The sequence below is a fragment of the Thalassophryne amazonica genome, chromosome 12, assembly GCF_902500255.1.
Source record: "Thalassophryne amazonica chromosome 12, fThaAma1.1, whole genome shotgun sequence".
Taxonomy (NCBI): domain Eukaryota; kingdom Metazoa; phylum Chordata; class Actinopteri; order Batrachoidiformes; family Batrachoididae; genus Thalassophryne; species Thalassophryne amazonica.
In genome coordinates this window covers 35324453-35349914 of record NC_047114.1, presented here as the reverse complement: position 1 = coordinate 35349914, position 25462 = coordinate 35324453, and the positions used below count along the sequence as shown (strand labels likewise).

Genomic DNA, 25462 nt, shown 5'->3' with positions numbered 1-25462 from the left:
CCGCAAGAAGTTCCCGATTGCCGACGTCATAGTTCCGTTCAGCTGGGGTCAACCTGCGGGAATAAAAGGCACAAGGATGGAGAACTTTATCAGCCTCCACGCTCTGGGACAGCACGGCTTCTATCCCTGAGTCAGAGGCGTCCACTTCTACTATGTACTGGCGATCAGGATCAGGCTGCACCAGAACTGGTGCAGTCGAGAACCGGCGTTTCAACTCCTGGAACGCGGCTTCACACCGATCCGACCAGGTGAAGGGGACCTTGGTGGAGGTCAGGGCAGTCAGGGGGCTAACTACCTGACTGTAACCTTTAATGAACCTCCTGTAAAAATTTGCAAAGCCGAGGAACTGCTGTAGTTTCCTGCGGCTTGTTGTTTGGGGCCAGTCTCTCACCGCCGCAACCTTAGCCGGATCAGGGGCGACGGAGTTGGAGGAGATGATGAACCCCAGGAAGGAGAAAGAAGTACGGTGGAACTCGCACTTCTCGCCCTTCACAAACAGCCGGTTCTCCAATAACCGCTGTAGGACCTGACGTACATGCTGGACATGGGTCTCAGGGTCCGGGGAAAAGATGAGTATATCGTCCAGATATACGAAGACGAACCGATGCAGGAAGTCCCGCAAGACGTCATTTACCAAAGCTTGGAACGTCGCGGGGGCATTAGTGAGGCCGAACGGCATGACCAGGTACTCAAAATGACCTAACGGGGTGTTGAATGCCGTCTTCCATTCGTCTCCCTTCCAGATCCGAACCAGGTGGTACGCATTTCTAAGATCCAATTTCGTAAAGATTTGGGCTCCATGCAGGGGTGTGAACACTGAATCCAACAGAGGTAACGGGTATCGGTTGCGAACCGTGATCTCGTTTAGCCCTCTGTAATCAATGCATGGACGGAGTCCGCCGTCTTTTTTACCCACAAAAAAGAAACCAGCACCCATCGGGGAGGTGGAGTTCCGGATCAGCCCGGCAGCTAAGGAGTCCCGGATGTAGGTCTCCATTGATTCGCGTTCCGGACGTGAGAGGTTGTACAACCTACTGGACGGGTACTCAGCGCCCGGGACCAAATCGATGGCGCAATCATACGGTCGGTGCGGAGGAAGAGTGAGCGCCAGATCTTTGCTGAAAACGTCAGCAAGATCATGGTACTCCTCTGGCACCGCCGATAGATTGGGGGGGACTTTGACCTCCTCATTAGCTGTAGCGCCGGGGGGAACCGAGGATCCTAAACACTTCCGGTGGCAGGTTTCGCTCCACTGCGTCACAACCCCGGACGGCCAATCTATCCGGGGATTGTGCTTCACCATCCATGGAAAACCCAGAATCACTCGGGAGGTAGATGGTGTTACATGGAACACCATCTCCTCCCTGTGATTCCCAGACACAACCAAAGTCACTGGTTGTGTCTGATGTGTGATTAATGGAAGCAGGGTGCCATCTAGTGCTCGCACCTGCAACGGTGCTGGCAGAGCCACCAGGGGGAGCCCTACTTCCTTTGCCCATCTGCTGTCCAGCAGATTCCCTTCTGACCCCGTGTCTACCAGTGCTGGGGCGTGAAGGGTTAAATCCCCACAAAGGATTGTTACTGGGATTCGTGCCGATCTGCGGGGTCTTTCTGCGTGTGTGTTATGGCCCACCCTTAGCCCAGTTTCTAAGGACGGGCGTTGTAGTTTGACCGTTCAGGGCAGTCCTTCTGCATGTGCTCACAAGAGCCGCAGACAAAACACTCCCCGCGAGTCAGCCTCCTTTGTCTTACGTTTGATTGTACTTTAGCCCTGCTCGTGTCCATAGCCTCCTCAGCAGGGGGAGCTGTAGCCACACGGGGCTCCCTGGCAGTGAAGCGTGGGGACGACGTCACCTTGTCGGAACCGGAAGGGGGAGGGACGGCTCGTGCCCGGTCACGCCCCCCGGCCTGCTCCCGACGATGCTCGTTTAAACGGTTGTCTAAGCGTATAACCAAATCGACAAGCCCGTCAAAATCCCGCGGTTCCTCCTTAGGCAGTAGGTGCTCCTTGAGGACCGGGGACAGTCCATTTACAAAGGCGGCGCGGAGGGCAACGTTATTCCAGCCGGACCTCGCTGCCGCGATGCGGAAGTCGACTGCATACTCGGCTGTGCTACGGCGCCCCTGTCTCATCGACAGCAGCACGTTCAAAGCGGTCTCGCCTCTGTTGGGATGATCAAACACTTGTTTGAACTCCCGTACAAACCCAGTATAAGACGTTAGGAGCCGTGAGTTCTGCTCCCAAAGCGCCGTAGCCCATGCGCGTGCCTCTCCTCGAAGCAGATTAATAACATAAGCTACCCGGCTAGCATCTGATGCGTACATGACAGGGCGCTGTGAAAAGACGAGCGAACACTGCATGAGGAAGTCTGCGCACGTCTCCACACAGCCCCCGTACGGTTCCGGAGGGCTTATGTATGCTTCAGGGGACGGTGGGGGGGTTCGTTGAACGACCAGTGGAACGTCTGATACAGGCCCAGGATCAGCCAGAGGAGGAGCTGCAGCAGCGCCCTGATCGCGCGCTTCCACCCTGGCGGCGAGAGCCTCCACTCTCCGATTAAGGAGGACATTCTGCTCGGTCACTAAATCCAACCGAGCCGTGAAGGCGGTTAAGATCTGCTGCAGCTCACTCAACACGCCTCCTGCTGACGCCTGCGCTCCTGGCTCTTCCATTGGCCGTTCACGCTCGAGCTGACGCCCCTCGGAATCCATGACGATGGCCGAGAAATCCTGTTGGGAAGGTGTCGTAGCACGGACCCACAACAGGGGGCGCAAATGAACGGACAATGAGTAAGCCAAGAGGTAACAATTTAATGTTGTGACAATACACAACTAAACACACAAAATCTGCAAAGTCAATTAACACCAGGTGACGTGTGGGCAGGCTCGAAGATAGGAGACCCCGATGAGAGAGAGGCCGCGTCCCACACGGCTTCCACCACCAACGGCCTGAAGAACACCGGAGCCGCCAAGTCCCGAATCCCCAGGTGACCTCTGTCTTCGGCTGTCGACCCTGGTACTGCTGGCAAAAAGCAGAAACAAGATGAACGAGTGTAAGTCTGTACACTCAGTGGTCCTCGGTCTGTACACCGTTAGGAGGGGGAACCTCCACCTCCGAATCACACACTCGTGCAACTCTTGTGTAACCACTTATCTGTCCAGAGAGTAAGGCGCAGTCGTCGTCGTTACGCCAAACGCCGAAGTCCCAGATAAGGCTCCGTCCACAAGAATAGGGCTGCAAATGAGAACTGGATTATAACACAATGTGTCAGTAGCAGAGAACGTACCTCTCGGTAGTCGATTTCTCGGCGGGGAGGTGGAGTTGCAGTCCGGCTTAAGTGGTGGTGTAGATGAGTGACAGCTGGTGTGATGAGTGACAGCTGTCACTTCCTCTGGGTCTGGCGCCCTCTCGTGCTTGGAGCCCGCACTCCAAGCAGGGCGCCCTCTGGTGGTAGTGGGCCAGCAGTACCTCCTCTTCAGCGGCCCACACAACAATATCAGCGTGATTCAACGTGCTCTTAATTCATACAAAACCTACCCATAACTTAATAGACCTACGCCATCTTATGCCAGCATTTTTAGTACACTTGGCATACTCTGTCTAAATTGTCAAGGTGTGACGGGGTGTAAGCTGTGGAAACTGGATGCACCTGAGCTCAATTATGAGCTTCATAGCAAACACTGAATACTTATGTACATGTGATTTCTTTGTTTGTTTGTTTTTTATAAATTTGCAAAAATCTCACTCCTCACTACTTAAGCCCCGTTCCCACAGAGTGGTGCAGGTTGGTACGGTGCGGCATCCCATTTTGTACATTTTCAGCATGGGGTAGACTGAGGCAGGGGTTTTTGGGTTCCTTTATTTTGGAACCTGACCAGATTAAGATAAATCAACTTTTATTTATCCCAAAGAAATTTTTTTTTTTGCCAGAGTACCTAATAGTCCAGTGCACTAGACCCCCCCCCCCCCCCCCCCCAAGCAGGGCCATAAAGCCGATATGTACTAAAATAATAGATTGGGCATGTTTATACTTATTTTACAGCTAAATTGAACAAACAAGAAATTATTTGGGCTTAAATAATTTTCTAATTGTTCCCAAGGGTGTAAACAAGTGAAAAACAATGGGGTCTAAACTTTTGGACCCTTTAACCCTCACAAGTGGGGCCCCCTAGGCTGATGTTTACTGAAATAATGGGCTTGGGAATGCATTTCCTTATTTTATAGTCTTAATATATTAATAATTTTTTTGTGCTTGGATAAAAATCATAATGCTTCGTATAAGTGAAAAAAAAATAATGCAGTATAAATTTTTGGCCCCTAGGACCCCCAAAGTTGATATTTACTGTAATAGTGAATTTGGTTCATATTTATTTATGTTTACAATTATAAAAGACAGAATGTTAAAATGCATACTGATTTACATAGAAGGGATGTATATATTATTGATACTTGTGTTTTGTTAAGCTTGCAATAAATATATAATAGGCCAGTTACAATTGTTTTTCTGTGTTGAAGTCTTTTATATTTTTAAGTAAAGGGCAGTCATCACCTGTCACAGGCCAACATGAGGAATTCCTGTCAAGAAACTAGTTAAGGTGTCTAATATTTGTTAAGATGCAATGAGATAAGGTAAGGCTTCAAGATAAGATGATGAAAAAACTAACATTTGTTAGAATTTGTCAGAATAGAAAGAATGATGGATGGATATGATGGTCATGTGGTGTTTGATCGCTCCTTTGATCAATCTCTTGAGAATAAAACACGCCAGAAGAGAGCCACAACACACACAGTATTTGCAGTACATTCTGAGAAGAAGTTGACCATGTCCCTCAAGGATCTACTTTCTGCCAATGAAACAAAGCACAGGTTGACTCAAATATTGGCAGAACACCTATACGAGTACTTCGACATTTTGAAGGTACACAAGGTTTCAAGCTTTTTGTTGTGTATGACGACAAAATTAAATCCATCAACATGGAGGAGACACATAATCACGAAGAGGCTGACACCCTCATGCCACACCAGGTCTTAGCCTCTCAAAAATCCACACAAAAAAAGTGTGTGTTTGGTCCCCAGACACAGATGTCCTCACAATTTTAATGGACCTAACCTCCCATCATCTGGACTCATCAAAAACAAGTCTGTGGTTTCTGACTGGGAAGGGATCAAGACACAGAACAATTGATGTAGTTGAAAGAGTAAGCATGATTGGAAAGGAGAAAAGTCAGGGCCTTATTGGTATCTACAACTTCTCTGGTGCTGACTGGGGGGGCAAATTTGTAGGATTAACAAAAAAAACTTGGGTGAATGCATACATGAAACTTGAGGACAATAATCCTGCTCTCCAGTGCTTCTCTGATCTGGGTCACGGTCCTATTCCTGTGAACCTGATTGATGGTGAGCTGCCCGAGCAGGTCAGACCTTTGGAGAGGTTTGTTGGTCATGTGTATTCTTCCGCTGGCCCTTACACCTTACCTGCACTCAGATGGGGGCTGTTTAGAATCTGGAAGGAGAAATGTTGCCTCCTACTCGTGCTGCATTGCTTCCACATATAGCAAGGGTAAACTTTGTCTGCATGACAGATAAATCCTATGTTGACAGCAATACATCCCTCCTCTCTGTGATAGGAAATGGATGGAACATCCAAGATGGGATGTATGTGCCTCTGAAATGCCTTGAGCTCCCAGCACCGCGAGCAGTCATTGAACTAACCAAGTGTGGCTGCAAATGAGGATGCAAAGAAATAAGATGGTGCATTTGTCTGAGGAACCATATTCCATGCACCCCTCTATGTAAATGCTTCACAATGTGCTGTGAAAATGTAGACACATATGATGAACAGGAGGATGATGATGATGATTAAGATCTTGTTTTAGATGCCTGTGTATGCATTATCTTTGTATCTGTAACTTTAATATATGAATATGAAGCGTAAATATATGGTGTTGTGGTGTTCATAGACTTCAGGGTTCAACACCATAATACCTCAAAGCTCATATTCAAACTGGGGCTCAGCACCTCCCTTTGCAACTGGCTGTTGGAATTCCTCACGCAGAGGCCACAAGCAGTCCGTGTTGGCAACACCTCGAGCGGCATTGTATTGAACACAGGGGCTCCCCAAGGCTGTGTGCTCAGTCCACTGCTCTTCACATTACTGACACATGACTGCACAAACCACATAGTGAAGTTTGTGGATGACACAACTCTGGTGGGGCTCATCGCCAAGGGCGATGAAACTCACTATAGGGAAGAGGTCAACCTTCTGGCCACACGGTGCAGAAACAACAACCTCCTGCTGAATGTCAGCAAGACCAAGGAGATTGTTGTTTACTTCCGGAAAGGTCACACCCAACACCTGCCCTTGACCATCGAGGGTGTTGCTGTGGAGAGAGTGAGCAGCACCAAATTCCTGGGGGTGACATCAGTGAGGACCTGTCCTCGACCACCAGCACGGCATCACTGGCAAAGAAGGCCCAGCGGCGTCTCTACTTACTGCGCAAACTCAAGCGGGCAAGTGCTCCACCAACCATCATGAGCACTTTCTACCGTGGCACCATTGAGAGCATCCTCTCCAGCTGCATCACTGTGTGGGGCAGAAGCTGCACTGACTACAACAGGAAAGCCCTGCAGCGCATAGTGAATGCAGCTGGAAGAATCATTGGTGCCTCACTCCCCTCTATGCAAACATATACACCACCCACCTCACTCGCAAAGCAACCACAATTGTGGGCAATGCAAGCCATCCCGCACACAGCCTGTTTAGCACTCTGCCCTCTGGGAAGAAGTACAGGAGCCTCCGGTCCCGCACCACCAGACTCACAAAGAGCTTCATCCTCCAGGCTGTGAGATTGTTGAACTCTCTCCCCCCAGCGCCACCCAGGCTTTAAAGAAGCTAATATATACAGTAGATTCTCACAAATCCAACAAGACCAAGCATTCATGATATGCACACTCTTAAGGCTATGAAATTGGGCTGTTAGTAAAAAAAAAAAAGTAGAAAAGGGGGTGTTCACAATAATAATAGTGTGGCATTCAGTCAGTGAGTTTGTCAATTTTGTGGAACAGACAGGTGTGAATCAGGTGTCCCCTATTTAAGGATGAAGCCAGCACCTGTTGAACATGCTTTTCTCTTTGAAAGCTTGAGGAAAATGGGACGTTCAAGACACTGTTCAGAACAGCGTAGTTTGATTGAAAAGTTGATTGGAGAGGGGAAAACTTGTTCATCTACAATGATCTCCAATGCTTTAAGATGGACAAAAAAACCAGACACGCATGGAAGAAAACGGAAAACCATCAAAATGGATAGAGGAATAACCAGAATGGCAAAGGCTCACCCATTGATCAGCTCCAGGATGATCAAAGACAGTCTGGAGTTACCTGTAAGTGCTGTGACATTTAGAAGATGCCTGTGTAAAGCTAATTTATTTGCAAGAATCCCCCGCAAAGTCCCCCTGTTAAATAAAAGACGTGCAGAAGAGGTTACAATTTGCCAAAGAACACATCAACTGGCCTAAAGAGAAATGGAGGAATATTTTGTGGACTGATGAGAGTAAAATTGTTCTTTTTGGGTCCAAGGGCCGCAGACAGTTTGTGAGACGACCCCCAAACTCTGAATTCAAGCCACAGTTCACAGTGAAGACAGTGAAGCATGGTGGTGCAAGCATCATGATATGGGCATGTTTCTCCTACTATGGTGTTGGGCCTATATATCGCATACCAGGTATCATGGGTCAGTTTGGATATGTCAAAATACTTGAAGAGGTCATGTTGCCTTATGCTGAAGAGGACATGCCCTTGAAATGGGTGTTTCAACAAGACAATGCCCCCAAGCACACTAGTAACTGAGCAAAATCTTGGTTCCAAACCAACAAAATTAATGCCTCGCAGATGTGAAGAAATCATGAAAAATTGTGGTTATACAACTAAATACTAGTTTAGTGATTCACAGGATTGCTAAAAAAGCAGTTTGAACATAATAGTTTTGAGTTTGTAGCATCAACAGCAGATGCTATTATTGTGAACACCCCCTTTTCTACTATTTTTTTTTTTTTTTTTTTTTTTTTTTTTTACTAATAGCCCAGTTTCATAGCCTTAAGAGTGTTCATATCATGAATGCTTGGTCTTGCTGGATTTGTGAGAATCTGCTGAATCTACTGGTACCTTGTTTCCCATGTAACAATAAGAAATATACTCAAAACCTGGATTAATCTTTTTAGTCACATAGCACTACTGTTATTCTGAACACTACTGTGTGTGTGTGTGTGTGTGTATATATATATATATATATTATCTGTTGCCCATGACAATGTCCTGCACTGATTCACTTTATCACCACCACACCACTTGCACAATGTCTTAACAAAAATCTGCTGCTGCTGCAAATACTGAATGGTTTGCACTACTGCACTTTCCACTTTTACTATTACCTCAGACACTACACTGTAAATACTAAATACTTGTCCTTATTGTCAAAATGTCTTGTCCTGTCATCTCCGAGGGAAGGCGAGAAACAAAATTTTGATTCCTTGTATGTCTAGTACTTGTGAAGAATTGACAATAAAGCCGACTTTGACTTTGAGTTATGTAAGATCATTCTGCTACAAATATTAGCTTTCTTGATATATATTTGTTTTGATCTGTGTATAGTATTTTTATCTTCCATCACTTTCAGATTTAAAAGTAATCTTTGGTCCTAAGAAATTGTCCTTTTTTTTTTCTTCTTCTTCTTTTTTTTTTTTTGTATTTATTCCAATATTTCATCCAAAAATGCCCATAATAAAACAAAATCATTTAAATTTGCAATAATTTTGTTTCTTTTACTTAGTAGTCTGATCTCACAAGACATTTGAAGATCTCATATACACCTTTTAATTACCAAGATTTGCTTATAGTTCAGAAATATCACAGAAAATCGTATTTTTTTTATATAAACCTTAAGGAGCTTCCCCAGAGTGGGTTCCAGGGGTGGGAAAATTCAGACCCCGACATTTTTCAATTGGCACCTAAATGAAGCTATTGAAACAAAAAAAAAAAAAACAATTTTGGCAAGCAAATCCTACGGAATTACATAGTGCACTGGACTATGAACAGTGAACATGGTGTTTTGTTTTTTTGTTTGTTTACAATAAGTACAACTAATTTAAGCAAAATGACTGGAAGACAGTTACAAAAGATGTTTGACAATATTGCACATAACGCTGAGTAACTGAATAACTTGATTGTGTATTCATCCTGAAGAAGAGGGAGGAATTATACACTGATTGCTACAGGTACAGTTGTGCTCAAACGTTTACATACCCTGTCACTAGTTATCCATCTTTATGATGAAGTGGCATAGAGGAGGATTTTCTTAAAAAGAAGATCTGAAAGTTAAGCTACAAATTGCCAGAAGGTACATCTGAGATGCAAGCCTGGATTTGATTTGTTTTGGTGAAAGAAAATCCTTCTCTGCTCTACTCCACTATGAAACTAAGAGTAGTGATGCAAAATGCAAAGCTTACACTGTGCACAATTTCTCCAATCACAGCCACATAAGCTTATGACTTCTCCTGGGTTGTCTGGGTGTCTTGGTGGCTTTCCTCACTCTTCTACTTCTTGCATAGTCACTCAGTTTTTGAGAACTGCCTACTCCATGCAGATTTACCATAGAGTGCCATATTGTTTGTATTTCTTTGTAATTGATGTAAATAAAGTCTGAAACATATTCAGTGGCAGCTTTACCATCAGAGAGCCTCGTCCAAAACTACCACAAAAGACTCCAAGCTGTCATTGATGTTAAAGGGGGCAATACATGTTATTAAGAACAAAGGTATGTAAACTTTTGATCAGGGTCATTTTGGTAGTTTGTGTTGTCATTGTGATTTAAAAAGAGTAAACCTGGTTGTTTGACAATAAATGGCTTCACCCAACCACTAACCGTGAGTGGGGAAAAAAAATTTTGTGTTATTAATATTCTCTGAAAAATGGCCAAAAAAACAAAAATTCCGCCAGGGTATGTAAACGTTTGAGCACAACTCCAGGAAAGACGACCTGTGGCCTTTTGTGGTGCACCAGTGGTCTCTCAGTCTGTGGCTGAAGGTGCTCTGACACGATGTCAGTGTGGAAACTAAAGCTAAGAAACCTGGTACCCTTTATCAAGGGTACCAAAAGTTGGTGGGGTGGGGGGCAATTGGTCTGTTTGTGGCCTACGCTCTACTGGGCTCTTTCCTAACCTAACCTACATTTCCACATCTAGCTTTAGGAACAGGTACCACAATAACCGACCCATACCATGTTTTCGGCACCCTTCCCACTATAATGCATTGATTGGCTCAGCAGCTAAAGCCCCTTTCACACCAGGCCAACATACAATTGCATAATGCTGCATATTGATTACGCCAAGTTTTCGGACTTTCGGTGTGGAGCACTGGATGCAGTGCTGTACTCACACTGAGTAAATCTAAAGTCTTAATCTTACCTGTTATGTCATTTCTGTCATTCATCTTCACAACCTGACGAAAACCTATGCACATAAAGTGTCCTTATTTTGGAAAACGACGTCTGGAAATACTTTAATTCCTTGTTGTGGCTGAAGAAATGCAGCGTTTTTAAAGAAGTCCCTATGTGTTTGTCTGCTACATTGTGTTTTTCAGCCTGAACCAAAGGATGCTGGTGCTTTGTCCCACAACAAGAAAATTAATTTATTTTAAAAGTTGAGTCACAGCGCCTCATTCAATCACGTCAGCGTTTACCACAGGCATCAGTCAACTCTTCAGCATTCTGCACGCAATGAAAATAAATGCCATGAATCCACAAAGACAAAAATAAAATTACATTAAATAAAAAAAAAAAAGTTAAATTACACTGTGGACTGCATGTGTAGGGGACGAGGCTGTGTGACAGCATATACGGCCTCGATGACATACATGTTGACATCTACATGCTTCGCCTGTCAAGCAAAAGGTACTGCTGGTGGTCAAAATGCAAGCAGATTTAACCATTTATATCCAGACTGTTTGGTGAAAATTAGGCTTTATTCCCACACACGCATGTTAAACACTCTTGGGGATTGAGGACCTTGTTCAGGGGTACCTTAGTGCCTTAGTTGTACAAATTTAACTTTGGTTAGGGGCTCTAATTTTGTTTTCATGCTTAGAAAACATCCACTTGGAGGCATTTAGGGTTATTCTAATCAATTGTATTTGTATCTGAAAGGTAATTCAGAAACAACTGGATTTATGGTTTAGTCTTTAAAATGTTTTGGGAATATTTGTAGTTTGGCTATGTTTCAACATTGTGTGATGCTGAAAGATGAAATTATGGGAAAGGTTTGTCATATATCATCTGCTGTTTTTTTTTTTGTTTGTTTGTTTCAGCTCTTTGCAAGAACAGAAGCAGACACCCAGGTGTTGGCCTACTCCGAAGGAACTTTAGTTCCTTGTGCTGTTTCTTCCAACATGACTCTTGGCCAGGCAACATTTGAACTGGTTAAGGCAAGTCAGGCAACACAATAAAAAAAAAAACAGTAAATGCTTAGCAGTACAAATTCACTTACTGTAAATAAAAGAAATTAAAAAGTATATCCCAAAACCATAAGTTGTGACATAGACATTGACAGCAGAAATCTCTTCAGGCACACTATGATGCAAGTCAGACCTGTCTCTGCAACCAATCTGAAAGTATCAATGAATTTCAGGTAACATGGGTCAGACCTGGCTCCTGTCTCAGATTTTGCTTGCCCAGCATCTGTCTTGATAATGAGGTCTCATTGGCTCATATCACTGCTTCATACATAAAAACTGTAAGCCATTTATGATTTATTTGGGACCTTGCAGCCTGGAGAACTTTGCCACAAGTGGGTGCACTTGGAAATATATTTGGATTGTCTCCAGGTGGTGTGTGAGTCATTTTCCAAAACATTGCCACTAATAATTTACAAAGTATGTGAAACATAAAAGAACTAATAAAAGGATAAAGTCTTGTCATAAAAGATTGAAACAAGCTTCGAGGCATCTTCATATTGTTATTCCTTATCTACCCCGCCTCCTTTTTTGAAGAAAGTTGATTAAACACCCACCCAAAATTTTATATTTTTGTGACCCCAACACATTGTAAAAAGCAGAAAAGGAGTTTTCACCATGTTTTTCTCATCTCTTCTGCATCTTACCTGTGATGAAGTCATTGGTGTGCTCTGGTAGTGAAATTGAAGTTTATGTTGAACTGTGCTGTTATTTTGAAAGACTCTTGTGCAGGAAAACAAATTTTGTCTATTTCATGAAGTAAAAAATTACATATTACACATAAACTAAAATGAGTAAAACGTAAGTCCTTTCGGCTGCTCCCTTGTTTTCACTCAGGGTTGCCACAGCAGATCTCCCTTGGAACATTGGTTGCATGTTGATTTGGCACAAGTTTTATGCTGGATGCCCTTCCTGACACAACTCCACATTGCATGGAGCAATGTGACAGGGATTGGGTTTGAACCACAAACCTTCTGCTCTGAAACAAAGCGCACTAACCACTTGGCCACCACCCCTGTCAAATAAACTAAATTGGGTCAACCATTTTTTTCTTAAATTATTATTTTTTATTTATTTGCTAATTATAGGCTACTGCTCAAAAAATAGAAAGGAGAGAAAAAAATTCAAAAGGTTAATTAAAAACAGAATTTGGAACATATTAGAAGCATTACACTTTTGAAACCTTCATTTATGCACTTAGTACTTGGTTGGGGTTCCCTTTGCATGAATTATTAACATCAGTGCAGCGTGACATGCAGACAATCAGCTTGTGCATCAACATAAACCTTGTCAGCAAATGCAACCCGAATTCCAATGAAGTTGCAACACGTTTCAAAAAAGCTGGGACAGTGGTATGTTTACCACTGTGTTACATCACCTTTCCTTCTAACAACACTCAATAAGCATTTGGGAACTGAGAACACTAATTGTTGAAGCTTTGTAACTGGAATTCTTTCCCATTCTTGCTTGACGTACGACTTCAGTTGTTCAACAGTCCGGGGTCTCCGTTGTCGTGTTTGCGCTTAATAATGCGCCCCACATTTTTAATGGGTGACAGGTCTGAACTGCAGGCAGGCCAGTCTAGTACCGGCACTCTTTTACTACGAAGCCACGCTGTTGTAACATGTGCAGAATGTGGCTTGGCATGGTGTCATCACAGATGTGTAAGTTGGCCATGCCATGGGCACTAACACACCCCCATACCATCACAGATGCTGGTTTTTGAACTTTGCGCTGGTAACAATCCGGATGGTCTTTTTCCTCTTTTGTCCAGAGGACATGACATCCATGATTCCAAAAACAATTTGAAATGTGGACTCATCAGACCACAGCACACTTTTCCACTTTGCATCTGTCCATTTCAAATGAGCTCGGGCTCAGAGCAGGCGGTGGCGTTTCTGGATGTTGTTGATGTATGGCTTTAGCTTTGCATGGTAAAGTTTTAACTTGCACTTGTAGTTTAAGTTATGAACTGTGTTAACTGACAATGGTTTTCTGAAGTGTTCCTGAGCCCATGCAGTAAGATCTTTTAAACAATGATGTTGGTTTTTAATGCAGTGCCGCCTGAGGGATCGAAGGTCACGGGCATCCAATGTTGGTTTTCGGCTTTGCCGCTTACATGTAGAAAGTTCTCCAGATTCTCTGAATATTCTGATTATATTATGGACTGTAGATGATGGAATCCCTAAATTACTTGCAATTCAACTTTGAGAAACATTGTTCTTAAACTGTTGGACTATTTTTTTCATGCAGTTGTACACAAAGTGGTGATCCTCACCCCATCTTTGCTTGTGAATGGCTGAGCCTTTTGGGGATGCTCCTTTTATACCCAATCATGACACTCACCTGTTTCCAATTAGGTGTTCTTTGAGCATTCATCAAATTTCCCAGTCTTTTGTTGCCCCGTCCCAAAATTTTTGAAATGTGTTGCAGGCATCCATTTCAAAATTAGCAAATATTTTTGCACAAAAACAACAAAGTTTATCAGTTTGAACATTAAATATCTTGTCTTTGTGGTGTATTCAATTGAATATAGGTTGAAGAGGATTTGCAAGTCATTGTATTCTGTTTTTATTTACATTTTACACAGCGTCCCAACTTCATTGGAATTGGGGTTGTGGAAGCATGAACTCTTTCAGCAATGACCTTCTGTGGCTTACCCTCCTTATGGAAAGTGTCAGTGGGTGTCTTCTGAATAACTATCAACAATCTTTCCCATGATTGTGTGGTTTTGTGTATTAAACCATAATCAGATATTCGTGGTTCATATTATATATATATATATATATATATATATATATATATATATATATATAATATATAATATAAAGTAGTGTTTTCTAACATTAGTGATTTAGTTAAATTCATACTTCAATAATAACTGCAATTGAGGGAGAAATAGATAAGGAGAATGCTCAATGTGTCTTAGATTAAAGTTACAAAATGTAAGTTTTCAAGTGGGGAACAAATCCCTTTTCCATTCAAGTATTAATGTGTGTTTAACCAGTTAAACACTTATGACCAATACATAACATCAAATGACATGCAATACAACATAAAATAATGAAATAAGAAATTTGCATCATGCTTAACTTGAACAAATTGGTTCAAGTTGAGGCTCTTAATAGTAGATTTAAAAAAACATTCAATATACACAATTTTTGACTTGTGTATCTATATTATAATAGCCAAGTGGCCTCTGTGTGCGGGAATGCATATAACTTTGATAGTGGACAAACTGGGGAGACCTAGCATTTACCATTTGGTATGCTTATGTTTTTTGGGTCAAGGGTAAATGCTGTCAAAATGGAATGTTGATAGTACTACTATTTTTGAAGAAACTACAGATATTAGCTAACAACACTGAACAATGGATTTTGATCATTACATTCTGGACTCATACACCATTCCAGCAGGGGGTGGTAAATCATCTATATATTAAAAGCGCGCGCGTGCTTGAGTTCATTTAATAAGTTGAATAATATAATTGTAAATGGATGACACAAGAAATTGAAAACACTTACTTCCATTGTGGACCATTTAAAAATCAAATGACAAAATAGAGGTAAAATTCAAATAATATTGATGGTGATGATAATAATAATAATAGTATATGATAAGAACTTTAAATTTATAAATACATTACAACAGTAAAATGACATTAAAAATTATGTAATTAACAGAAAATGAAAGCCTTCAATTCTTCAATAGAAACTTTGCTTAATTTATTACCACCCTTGAAAAAAGTGAGCCTCTATTTTATAAAAACTATCCAATACAGAGCCCATCGATCCCCATGAGCAACATGCTAGATTTATTTTATTCTGCCTCGCATCTGCCCATTGATGTCTCAGAAGGGCCCATCATGTAGAGAAAATCACCCATTACTTCAGGCACTGAGGGGCCATTAGCTTCCACCACCCTTTTGAAATATGAAATATTGTTTTACTGTCAGTTCAGTTTCACACTGCATTGGGTCATGTTATCTTCGTGAGGACTTCGTTAAAACGACACAAAATGTTAAGGGAAATCGTTGTTGATGTTATGTTATCATGGCAGTCCATCAGTGGCAAGGAAGATGATCTCTTGGTCGATTCCCAGATGGGATAGTGAACCTGGAGATGACTGAATAGGCCCAGTCTTGTACACCATTTCTAACAAATACTGCATATGTTTGCTGCAGGAAGCTTCTGCCCTCCCTCCTTGCCTTTTCTTCTTCCCCTCTGTCCTTCCCCTTCTTCTCTATGTTTTTTTTTTTTTCTACATTTTCTGAAGGCTCCCACTCCCCTGTGGATCATTGCTCACCAGCTGCCTTGGTCCCTCCTGTGTTCTTCCCAGGGACACATAGTGTATTGGATTTTAGAATCCTGAAATAATGAACTCTATCTGGTGTTGTTATTGGTCTGGCTCTAAAATGCAGATTTTGGACCTGGGGCCCAATGCCTCAAGACACTTCAAACAAGTAAGGTCTATCCTTACTAACCCCCAGAGCAGCAGTGGTAAGGAAAAATTTCCTCTGAGGAAGAAACCTCAAGCAGACCAGACTGAAAGGGGCAACCCTCTTGCTTGGGCCATGCTACAGACACAAATTACAGAACAATTCACAAAACGAATATACAGGAAATGCTGTTGGTGCACATGACAGGAGGGTCTTCAGCACAAATAAAGCACTCATCTCTGGGTGGAGCTGCACCTTAAACAGATAGAAAAAACAGAATCAGGCATCAGAAAGACAAGAAATACAGTATAATTTGCCAACATTAAACAACAAGAAAAACAGGAAATATTAAGGTGATCGCCGGCCACTAGCCCTAAGCTTCACTAAAAGACCCAGAATTTAGATAAAGTTGAGGTCGCAGCACACTCCATTTCCTAATGAATTAAAAGAGTAAAAAGCGTAGAACTATACTATGCCAGTATGCTGGCCATATGAAAGGGAAAATAAGTGCGTCTTAAGTCTGGACTTGAAAGTCTCCACAGAATCTGACTGTTTAATTTACGCAGGGAGATCATTCCGCAAAAGAGGGGCATGATAAGAGAAAGCTCTATGACCGCAGACTTTTTATTCACCCTAGGGACACAAAGTAGTCCTGCACTCTGAGAACGTAAAGCCCGGGCCGGTACGTAAGGTTTAATTGGGTCAGCTAAGTAGGGAGGTGCCAGTCCGTGAACAGTTTTATAAACTAGTAGTAGAACCTTAAAATCTGATCTCACTGGGACAGTAAGCCAGTGAAGGGATGACAAAATGGGTATTATGTGGTCAAACCTTCTGATTTGTGTCAAAAGTCTGGCTGCAGCATTTTGAACCAATTGGCCCTATACAAATGGTATATTTGACCAGATTCTAACATTCTGGTTCAAAGATGTTAAGCCCTTGTTCAATCGCTACATCTCCTGTGTGAAAGATGTTTGAGCCTTAACATTTTTTTTAACCTTTTGATCAGCTGAGCATGGCTTCCAATTTTTTGTGACTGATCCACCATATGTTCCAGATCCCAAGTGACAGCACAGACTGTACCCTTCCTATCACATGGGCCACAGCGAATGGGAAAGCTGTTGATGTGTTCATCGTTTTGACTAACAACCCAGTGTGGACTTTCAGTGTCAGACCAGTGGAGACTCTAAGGAAGCACAGACAGGTATGTGTGTAGTCATTATATACCTCACTCAGCTTCTCAAGTACTGCAATCACAGTATCCATTGATTCCATGAAAATCACAGGATTGTCTGTGAAGTCAAGGTCAGTAAATCTTTTCTCACCAACAACAGCACACAAGTTGATGGTTTCTACAATCCCACCAAACACCCAGTCTGTGCAACCACTGTACAGTGAACGTGCCAGAACACATCCATGAACATCAGTTTACACTGGGGAAAAACTCTCACTTTGTTCCCTAAGTACAGCACTCACAGCATCTGTGTATTGGCTGGATATGATGGTCAGCAACTTTTTGGAGATCCCATGAATGCTTAGCATGTTCCAAAGAGACGTTTGATCAACTGAATCAATAGCTTTGCTAAATTCAACATAAGCTCCAACGAAGCACTGCCGATATTCACAGTTGCATTCTGTTGAGTAATTGCTAGGCTTGAGTGCAGTTGATAGTTGACTTTTTATGTGTGAAGCCAGACTGAGTAGCAAGTAGGAACTGAATCCTCCAAACCAGGGGTGGTCATTGAGGGCCGAGACACTGCAGGTTTTCCGTGTAACCAATCACCTCAGTAGGTGGGTTGCTGATGAGCTTCTGCTCTGAAAATAAACACCTGGTTGTCAATGAAATCACCTGCTGAGACACCTGATCATTAATGAAATCACCTGCTGAGGCGATTGGTTGCACGGAAAACCTGCAGTGTCTCGGCCCTTTATGGCACATGATTGCCCACCCCTGCTCTAAACAGTAATCATTGCAAACACTTTCCCCACCACAGAGAGCAGTGTTATACCTTGGGTTGGGTATCGAGAACTGGTTCTTTTCGGGTATCATTAAGAAATGATCTGCTCCACCGACATCGATAGCCGTTTTGTTTAATGATTCCCTTATTGGTCCGTTGTTTTTGAGGGTGTTTGTCAGGAAAATGATCATTTCTCTACGTTGATTACAGACCCTGCAACGGCTCTGTAATCAACTGCTTCTGCGGCACGAGACCACTTTGAAGGTTGAACCAATGAAGCAGTGCTTCGAACCGCTGCTTCGTTGGTTCATTGCTTCGCCGCTCTTCAGAAGGGGCAAGTCCGCTTCTTAACCCCTCTCAAACCTATTAAAATATGTCGATCGTGTGTCACATTTCTGTGGATTAAAGTCACTAACTGGGACTCTTGTCTTGTTGCCGTCAAGAAATGAGAGTTGTCCCCCGTTCTGTTCGCACAGCTCCAAGCGCTGCGCGGCTCTATGCCGAGTCACATTAGAGTCCGGTTGGAAATAATAACTTCAAAGTGAATCTGCGCTTTAAATAAAGTGACACCTCTTTCCAAATGTTGTAATACAGACAATAAACTACAATTGACTAAAACACCCCACCCCCAATTGAGACATCCTGCACTCTTCATGAATTACATTAATGCTGACGTGCAACACAGCCGGCTGCAAGAGCTCAGCTCAGATATATGGAAAGATATTCATGCCAGTAATGTCTGAAAGGAAATGCTTTTGACAAAAACTACAGATTTTATTTCCATTTATGTTCAGAGATCAAGGATCCACCATGTAGAGTTTATGTCCAGAGTTTAAGGATCAAGTGACCATTTTCGTATTTATTTACTTTAAGACTTGATAAAATGTTGTTGACAAAGAAAACCTGTAAAGCCTACTTTTAGTACAGTGATCCCTCGTTTATCGCGGGAGCCTGTCCACCATAGCCACACATAGTCACCATAGCGGGGGAGGTGATGGTTTAGTGGTTAAGGTGTTGGGCTTGAGTCCAGAAGATCATGGGTTCAAATTCCCGCCTGACTGGAAAATCACTAAGGGCCCTTGGGCAAGGCCTTTAATCCCCTATTGCTCCCGGTGTGTAGTGAGCGCCTTGTATGGCAGCACCCTGACATTGGGGTGAATGTGAGGCATTATTGTAAAGCGCTATATAAATGCAGTCCATTTATCTGCTCAAAGTTGTCAGCCCAACATGGTTTGGAGGATTAAAGGGCTTTGATTCTTTGGTAAGCGGGTTGAGGGTCACTCATCCTCAGATGGAATGTCATCTGATCACAGATTTCTCGAACAAATGCCGCTTTGTCGACGCTCAAGGTCATCACAGCTCATTTTCTCAGCTCTCTGTACAGCCTTGAATTTTCATCAAGCCAACTACTGTCTCTCCTCTGTATATTTGTGGATAATGCATTAGAAAGTTTGAACTGTCATGCAAACCAGGTAATTTTAACTTAAAGGACATGTCTCATATTGTTTGATATGCCATACAACAAATCAGCATCAAAGTATTTGTGATTGTAAGACTGTCCATGTGGTTACCGTCGGTGGTTGTTGAAGGACTTCACAGCTCCTTAAACTTCTCATTTAATTGAATTTACAGAAAATATTGAACTCAGCATTTGTTGGCAGGTGATGTCACTCTGAGCAAACACAAAACAGCACAATGGCAAACCGACAGTGAAATGATTGTTTCAAAATCAGACCATCAAACGACTGACCATTCATTTGAAAGTGATGGCTCTGCATTAATTCAGATCAGTGGGCCTGCCGCCTGCAACCTACACGCTTGTAGGTCGCAGGCTCTGTTCTGTTCTGTGAGCTCCATACAGTGAAGAGATGATGAACACTTTTCCCTCCCCAATTAATTTGGTTTCTGGGTCCCTGCGAGCCCTAGACCCTGGCTCCAGGGGGACTACACCCCCCAGATCCCCTGCAAATTTTCCTTGGATTCTGCAAATGTATATAAAGTGATCTCAAATGTTGGAAATATCACAATTGGAATTTTCATTCTGACATTGGCAGCAGTTTGTCTCCATTCCTTTCTACAGCGGGCGGTAGGACCTTTGCTCAGGGTGACATAAACATTCAGAAAAACGAGGACTTTGGCTGTCTTCATAGCTGTTTATTTTGACTGGTTTATGCTGAGAGATGAGTCATGGTAGTGCACAAATCAATAGCGGTATATCAGCACATAACCTGTAAACGACGAAACCTGAGTTGTTATGAATTCTGTGAGACATGTTCCTTAAACCTCAAAATAATTAAGTCATCATATTTGTAATTGCTCTTTTTGTATTGACTGTTTGTGTATGTCTATGTTCAATGTAGAAATCTGGAGTATGTTCTAAGTTGGTGGTATGGGGGCTGACTTCCCCTGGACAGACCATTGCAGACACTGAAGACGGAGGTTTCCTGAACATCTGTGGTTTCAACCTTGGAGTTCTGAACATCATCCGTAACTTAGCCCAGGGTTTGATCTGATCACTTTTGCAGTTGACAAAGAATGCAAATGATGGATGACCCGGTGTGAGGAGTGACATAAAATGGCATTAATCCAAAAGTTTCTCACATTTTAACTTTTATTATTGTCACTCACAAGTTAACTGACAGTGTCCAGCAGGCTGGGCGACATTGTTGTGTGCAGCCAGCGGTCAGGGGTTTTGTGGGGGGGGGGTAACCCCCAAAACGTGAATCGGCTGCAAATTGGGAATTATCCGCAAACCGTTAATTGCAAGACTTGAACACTGAAAGAATATCTCCCAAAACGTGAATATATATATATATTCAGTTTAAGTAGTTTATGGATTTCAGTTTGCGGATCAATTACTGCGGGAAGTCTTGATCACAGACCCTGTCACCGCAAAAAAAAAAAAGGGGGGGGGGGGGGTTGGGGTGCTGGTGAGGTGGGGAGGTGATCCCAGCAGCTCTGCTTCTGGTGTGATGCGTCCGGCCCCATTTCTCCTCTGCCTGCTCATTCAGGTCAATATTATTATTCCAGCTCAGAGGACGGCTCTTATGGATAAAAATAAGGTTGTAGCTCGTTGTCTACCTTCCTGAGGTTAGAAACTGGTGTTTAATTCTCTACAAAGTTTCTCTTAAGATTATTGAGCCGTTTACCGGAGGCGGAGGTTTCTGTCCTCTGTGAGTTTGACAGGTGGGCCGTCCCAGTCAAACTCCTCACCTGACACTGTCCCCGAAGCGGGACACACCCATTGGGACCGGGCGCCATTTTGCGAGACCCTTGTTCACGTTTTGGGAGACTTTTTTTTGTCAGTATTTACGTTTTGCAATTAATGGTTTGCAGATAATTAACAATTTGCAGCTGATTCACGTTTTGGGGGTTATAAGTGTGTGTGTGTGTGTGTGTGTGTGTGTGTGTGTGTGTGTGTGTGTGTGTGTGTGTGTGTGTGTGTGTGTGTGTGTGTGTGTGTGTGTGTGTGTGTGTGTGTGTGTGTGTGTACTGGCCTCATACACAAATCCCAAATTTTAGATCATTATTGTAAGCACTTTTCAAATGCAGCAGAACAACATAAAAAACAGATTTCACATCTGTTGACACACATATGTATGTGTGTGTGTGTATGTATAAACGGTCATCGTATACACCGGATGTTTGCACTCACCGGACAAAAGCAAAAATCGCAATGCTTTTGTATGGTTTTGCGAAACCACCGAAATGAGGCAGGATGTAATTCAAGGCCGATGATTATCTACAAAATGCTGTTTGTTGCCTGCACTATAATATGGTGGTACTTTCACACGTGTCCCTGGATGTGATGAACCAAACCACTTTAGATCAATGCCCTCTGCCTGGCTGCAAGCCCTCCTGGGAGCATGATGCATACCTGATAAACGACTGAGACCACAAGGACCGTGATTTGTCACTTTTACTTTTTCACTTCTTCCTCTCCTATCATATTTTAACAGTTTTTTCGGTGCACCCACCAATTACATTTCAATTGTGGATCGAATACTTTTGGCAGAAAAGTCTGCAAATATGACCAACTTTACAACAAGGAGTCAGAAAAAGGCACTCAAATGACCTGCAATTCAGAGAGGAAAATTGAACATACCATACCGTTGGTTTGGAGGTTGATGATTATATAAAGAAGTGGAGCTCATTGAGGGACAAATTAATCCAGAAAAAGCCGCTGTTCCTGCGGCAAATAGCATAAAGAGGCGACAGAGAACTTGTAAAGGGTCGCGCACATGTCAGCGTCATTGCATGGCATGGCCACGGAGTTACAAGGTACCACTCTGCAGCGGACTTGGAAAAAATGGATTTTGTTTTTATTGTCACTCACTCATCACTTATCTTCAACTACTTATCCGGGATCCGGGTCAACCGTTATAGCAAGGGACCCCAAACTTCCCTTTCCCGGGCCACATTGACCACCTCTGACTGGCTCCTTTCAACGCGCAGGAGCACCGGCTCTACTCTGAGCTCCCTACGGATGACCAAGCTTCTCACCTTATCTCTAAGGGAGACACCAGCCACCATCCTAAGGAAGCCCATTTTGATACCTGCGATCTAGTTCTTTGGGTCATGAGTCAACCGTGTGTGTGTGCATTAGAGGTACAGTGGTTGTAGTCACACTCAATTCCACTCAATTTTTGGATTCTATGGCAAAGGTTTTACCCTACTTTCACATTAAATATTTCACACTAAATTCCACATTTAGCAGTGAACTAATGGAAATTGAATGCATTTGTGAAGTAATTGCAGGGGCAATGCATCACATTTTGATGTGCCATATTTGGAAAATGGTTACAGATATTGACACAACCATGGATTTGTCCATGATGCCAGTAGCTGTGCATGTTTTAAAAAAAATTTTTTTCTCTTTCTCTCTGACTCTCTCAAGAAAAAATCCTGAAAAGGTCACCTGGATGCATCTGGCTGATTTTATGTGTAATGATTCCAGTCATGCAGTGAAATATTTTAGTGCAACCTGCCCCTTTATCGTGTGATGTCTGATGTTGCAGAGGTTCTTGGCAAAGCACTAACCTGTTCACTTACAGAGTCCCCTATTTTCAGTAAGTATTTAGTAGTCGAGCAGTGTAAGAGTCAGATGTTGGTGTCGCTTTGATTTTCTTAAAGGGTATTTGTTTGACTTTGGATATCCACCATACACCCTCTGGCAAAAATTGTGACAGCCCCACCCAACCTATAGGTTATTCACTCAGCCTTGTTGCTTAGTAGCAAATAAACAAATCACAGATATGACATATCTGTGTTGGTATGGAGCCATCTGTAAGTCGACTAAAAAGATGATTTTTGTTTTTCTCCTCCTTGACATTTAACAGTATCAAGGGGGAAAAAAACTATGGAATTACCTTATAGTTTGCATTTGTACAACTAGCACCAGTAGGCCTGCATGATAGGAAAACGTGATATTTAATATCACTTCAATAATTGTGGTAAATGAACAAAAATTTAGACAAAAGGTTACTTAGGTGCTTTCATTGAGTTCATTTGCTAGAAGTCTTGCAGCAAGGCACGTCTCTAGAAGACAGAAATAAAGTTGTCATGTCAAACAGTCATACTTACTATTGATCTAATAAAGGGACAATTTTTATGCTTAAAAAGAAAAGTAGTCTCTACACAGTCATGGGATTTACTTATTTCCAACGCTGAATTGATGAAGCTCACACTTTGATTTAATCCCAGGTGACGGTTAAAATGTATTATCTCCATTCCTCAATACTGTCGGTTCAAATTCCGATGGGCATTTATATACTTACTGCTTAAACTTCAAACACAGCAACTTATTTTATTTACAGTGCATCTGAAGAGTTTTCTCAATGCTTGACTTTCCACATTTTATGTTGCAGCCTTATTCCAAAAGGGATGAAATTAATATTTTTCCTCAAAATTCTACAAATAATACCCCATAATGACAATGTGAAGTTTTAGACTTTTGCAAATTTATTTAAAAAAAAAACTAAGAAATTACATGTACATAAGTATTCATACTCTGCTCAATACTTTGTTGATGCACCTTAGTCAGCAATTGCAGCTTCAAGTCTTCTTGAACATGATAGAAGCTTGGTGCGGCTATCTTTGGCCAGTTTTGCCCGTTCCTCTTTGCAGCACCTCTCAAGATCTATCAGGTTGCATGGGGAGCGTCGGTGCACAGACATTTGAGAGAGATATACTTTGTTGATCTCACAGTGGAGAAATTTTCAGATGTCTCCAGAGATCAAGAGTTCAATCAGATTTACATCTGGGCTCTGGCTGGGCCACTGGCCCTGGCATCTCCACACAGGATGCTGACGTCCGCCCGACTGGCCATGTCCTGATTGCGCTCTCCACGACTGAGTGCAGGAATGGAGTTCATTGTACTGCCTCTCTTGGTTGGTGTTTGGGTTCGTTAATGGGTCATCGGCCACGTTCTTAGTGGGTAGCCACGGTCCCCTGGGGTTATATGAAGGCAGAACACAATACATCACTTAAATGAACTACATTATGAATGAATGCTGAAGTGCACCGCAGCTGATGGTGTGTAACATTCACAATTTACGTATGCGTATATTGAGAAATACTAAACACAGACAATCTGGAGCTTGTCAGGAAGCTTTGTAGCTCTTGTTTCACCAGCAAAACACAAAACCATAAAGATAAAAATAAATAAACATTTGAATGCGCACATGCTCAAATGTGCCTGTGCTGGTTTTCATTTGGGACAATTAAATGAAGTCATTAGAGTGATGAGCACATCACTCTAATGACTTCTTATTTTCACATAAACAGTTTCCCAGCCTCACCTCTAAATATTGCCAAAGGAACAATAGTGTTGTGTGTGTACGCAACCTTTGTACATGAGGCCCCTGGGCTCTAGCTGGGCCACTCAAGGACATTACGAGTTGTGCTGAAGCCACTCCTTTGATATCTTGGCTGTGTTCTTAGGTTCATTGTCCTGCTGAAAGATGAACCGTTGCCCCAGTCTGAGGTCAAGAGCGCTCTGGATCAGGTTTTCATCCAGGATGTCTCTGTACATTGCTGCATTCATCTTTCCCTCAACCTGACTAGTCTGCCAGTTCCTGCTGCTGAAAAACATCCCCACAGCATGATGCAGCCACCACCATGCTTCACTGTAGGGATGGTGCCTGGTTTCGTCCAGACATGACACCTGGCATTCACGCCAAAGAGTTCAATCTTTGTCTAATTAGACCAGAAAGTTTTGTTTCTTATGATCTCAGAGTCCTTCAGATGCCTTTTGGCAAACTCCATGTGGGCTGCCATGTGCCTTTTATGAAGGAGTGGCTTCTGTCCGGCCACTCCACCATACAGGCCTGATTGGTGGATTGCTGCAGAGGTGGTTGTCTTTCTGGAAGGTTCTCCTCTCGCCACAGAGGAATGCTGGCGCTCTGACATAGTGGCCATCGTGTTCTGCCCTTAATGCCCTTCTTCTCCGATCGGTCTGTTCAGGTGGGCGGCCAGCTCTAGGAAGAGTCCTGGTAAATCTGAACGTCTTCCATTTATGGATGTTGGAGGCCACTGTGCTCATTGGGACCTTCAAAGTGGCAAATTTGTG

General features: G+C 42.8%; 1 protein-coding gene across 1 annotated transcript in view; it reads left to right on the top strand.

The window, feature by feature from the left end:
* Positions 1 to 20779, top strand: part of ro60 (Ro60, Y RNA binding protein) — a 43699-nt gene extending 22920 nt beyond the window's left edge. The window contains exons 7-9 of the mRNA XM_034182968.1: positions 11356 to 11472; positions 16992 to 17138; positions 20253 to 20779. Of these exons, the coding sequence (XP_034038859.1) occupies positions 11356 to 11472; positions 16992 to 17138; positions 20253 to 20405 (417 nt within the window). The 3' untranslated portion in view covers positions 20406 to 20779. The remainder of the gene's footprint in view (positions 1 to 11355; positions 11473 to 16991; positions 17139 to 20252) is intronic.
* Positions 20780 to 25462: the final 4683 nt, after the last annotated feature.